Source organism: Budorcas taxicolor, chromosome 7 (assembly GCF_023091745.1).
Source record: "Budorcas taxicolor isolate Tak-1 chromosome 7, Takin1.1, whole genome shotgun sequence".
Classification (NCBI taxonomy): Eukaryota; Metazoa; Chordata; class Mammalia; order Artiodactyla; family Bovidae; genus Budorcas; species Budorcas taxicolor.
The window spans coordinates 17344706-17346760 of NC_068916.1; the positions used below are offsets into that span (position 1 = coordinate 17344706).

General features: G+C 41.9%; 1 protein-coding gene across 1 annotated transcript; it reads left to right on the forward strand.

Moving 5' to 3' along the window:
• Positions 1-336: 336 nt before the first annotated feature.
• On the forward strand, positions 337-1240 carry LOC128050548 (heterogeneous nuclear ribonucleoproteins A2/B1-like). The gene is made up of 2 exons (XM_052642805.1): positions 337-921; positions 1085-1240. The coding sequence occupies exons 1-2, from the start codon at positions 337-339 to the stop codon at positions 1238-1240; spliced, it is 741 nt and encodes a 246-aa protein (XP_052498765.1).
• The last annotated feature ends 815 nt before the right edge of the window (positions 1241-2055 follow it).

Sequence of the window (2055 nt, forward strand, 5' to 3'; positions counted from 1 at the left end):
TTGAATATCCAACTTAGTGAGAAAATCAACACAAAATGAAGAGCTGATAAAACATACATTTCAAAATTGGAAACTAATAGAGAAAATGCATTGTTAATTTGATGACTGGGTCTGGAAAGGTCACTCATGGAAATGGTGTTTTTCAGGAAGGCGGAAACGTGCCTAGAGGCCATAGCAGCATCGCTGGGTCCCCGTGGAGGTGCTCCTAGAGGCATTTTCCTGGGGTAGCAGAGGTTCTCACCGCAGAGTCAGGACATGTCTGGTCTGCATTCATCCCTGAGATCTCTCTCATCTCCCTCAGCTATGGGAAATCAGGCTGAAGCAACCGACTCCGTGATGGAGAAAACCTGGAAATCTGTTCCTATGAGAAGGCAAAAGAAAGAGGCCGAACAAATCCGTAAACTGTTCATTGGCGGCTTGAGCTTTCAAACCACAGAAGAAAGTCTGAGGAAGTACTACCAGCAGTGGGGAGAACTCACAGATTGTGTGGTCCTGAGGGACTTTGCCAGTCAAAGATCAAGAGGATGTGGTTTTGTCACCTTTTCATCCATGACCGAGGTGGATGCTGCCATGGCGGCCAGACCCCATTCCATTGACGGCAGAGTGCTTGAACCCAGACGTGCTGTCCCAAGAGAGGCATCTGGGCAGCGAGGGGCCCACTGGGCCCTGAAGAAGCTGTTCATTGGTGGAATTAAGGAGGATACCGAGGAGCATCATCTTAGAGAATACTTTGAGAAATATGGAAAAATCGATGCCATTGAGATCATCACTGATAGGCAGTCAGGCAAGAAAAGAGGCTTTGGATTTGTGACTTTTGATGACTATGATCCCGTGGATAAGATAGTGTTGCAGAAATGCCATGCCATCAATGGTCATCGTGCAGAAGTCAGGAAGGCTTTGTCAATATGGGAAATGCAGCAAGTCCAAGGTTCTAGAAGTAGAAAAGGAGACCCTTTTGATTTTAGTGTTTCTTGTAGTGGGGGTGGAAATTTTGGACGAGGGCCAGGAACTAAATTTAGAGGAGAAGCTGATGGATATGGAGATGGCCCCAGATCTAGGGATGGCTGTCATGGGTATGGAGGAGGACCTGGAGGTGGGAATTTTGGAGGTTACCCTTGTTATGGAGGGGGAGGTGGAGGTGGTGGAGGCTCTGGGTTTGGCAACTGTGGTGGGTTCTCTGGAGGTGGTTATGACAATTTTGGAAATTATGACCAGCAACCTTCTAACTATGGTCCAATGAGAAATGAAAACTTTGGCGTTGGCAGGAACAAGGCAGCCCCATACTGTGGAGGAAATTATGGTCCAGGTGGCAGTGGAGGACGTGGGGGTTATGGAGAGAGAAGTGGATATTGAGCTTCTTCCTGTTTGCCCTGGGCTTCACTGTCTAAATAGCAGAGGATGAGAGCCCAGATAAACACTTTCAGGCTTTTGAATTAAGGATATTAAGGAAACTCTTATCTCAGTCATGAATAAATAGACAGTGATGTGGCAGACGACAACAGAACAGGTCCAGAGAGCCTTTCTGTTGGTGGATTGGAAGGCTGTATAAAAAGACACTTGTGAATTTTATGCAAGTGAATTTGAAAACTTTGATGAAATAGTTTTTTTTTTTTTTTAGTAAAATACAAGTTACTTGTCCTCTTCCTGGAGGGGTAAAAGAAAATAATTCTATATCATATAATGAAATTATATTTAAACTTAGAAGGCTTTCTACCAAGAAAAAAATGCCTTGGAGACAGTTTCTCAGCTTCTTCCTGTTTCTTTGTTGTCGTGGTCTTTGTGAGATTGTAGAAGCATTCCTTCTTTGATAACATTAAATTTGCAAGTTTCAGGTGACATGAGAAAACTTTTTAAAGATTTTACTCAAGTTTTGAAAATCTATTAGCCAGAAGTATGTTGTAATAAGAAATAATGTTATTCATTAAATTTTAGAGTATAGAAGCAGTTGTAGATTTTTTGTTTAATAAAACAATTCTAAAAGAAAAACAATTATAGTTTGTCTGCTTTCATTTATAGCTTTTTGTACTTTAAATTTTTACCTTGTAATATTTTTTC

Bases quoted from the DNA above. Each gene is read 5' to 3' on its own strand.
- LOC128050548 (XM_052642805.1), top strand. From the start codon at position 337: ATGGAGAAAACCTGGAAATCTGTTCCTATGAGAAGGCAAAAGAAAGAG. The intron at 922-1,084 runs GTCCAAGGTTCT...GGTATGGAGGAG, and splicing joins CAATATGGGAAATGCAGCAA to GACCTGGAGGTGGGAATTTT.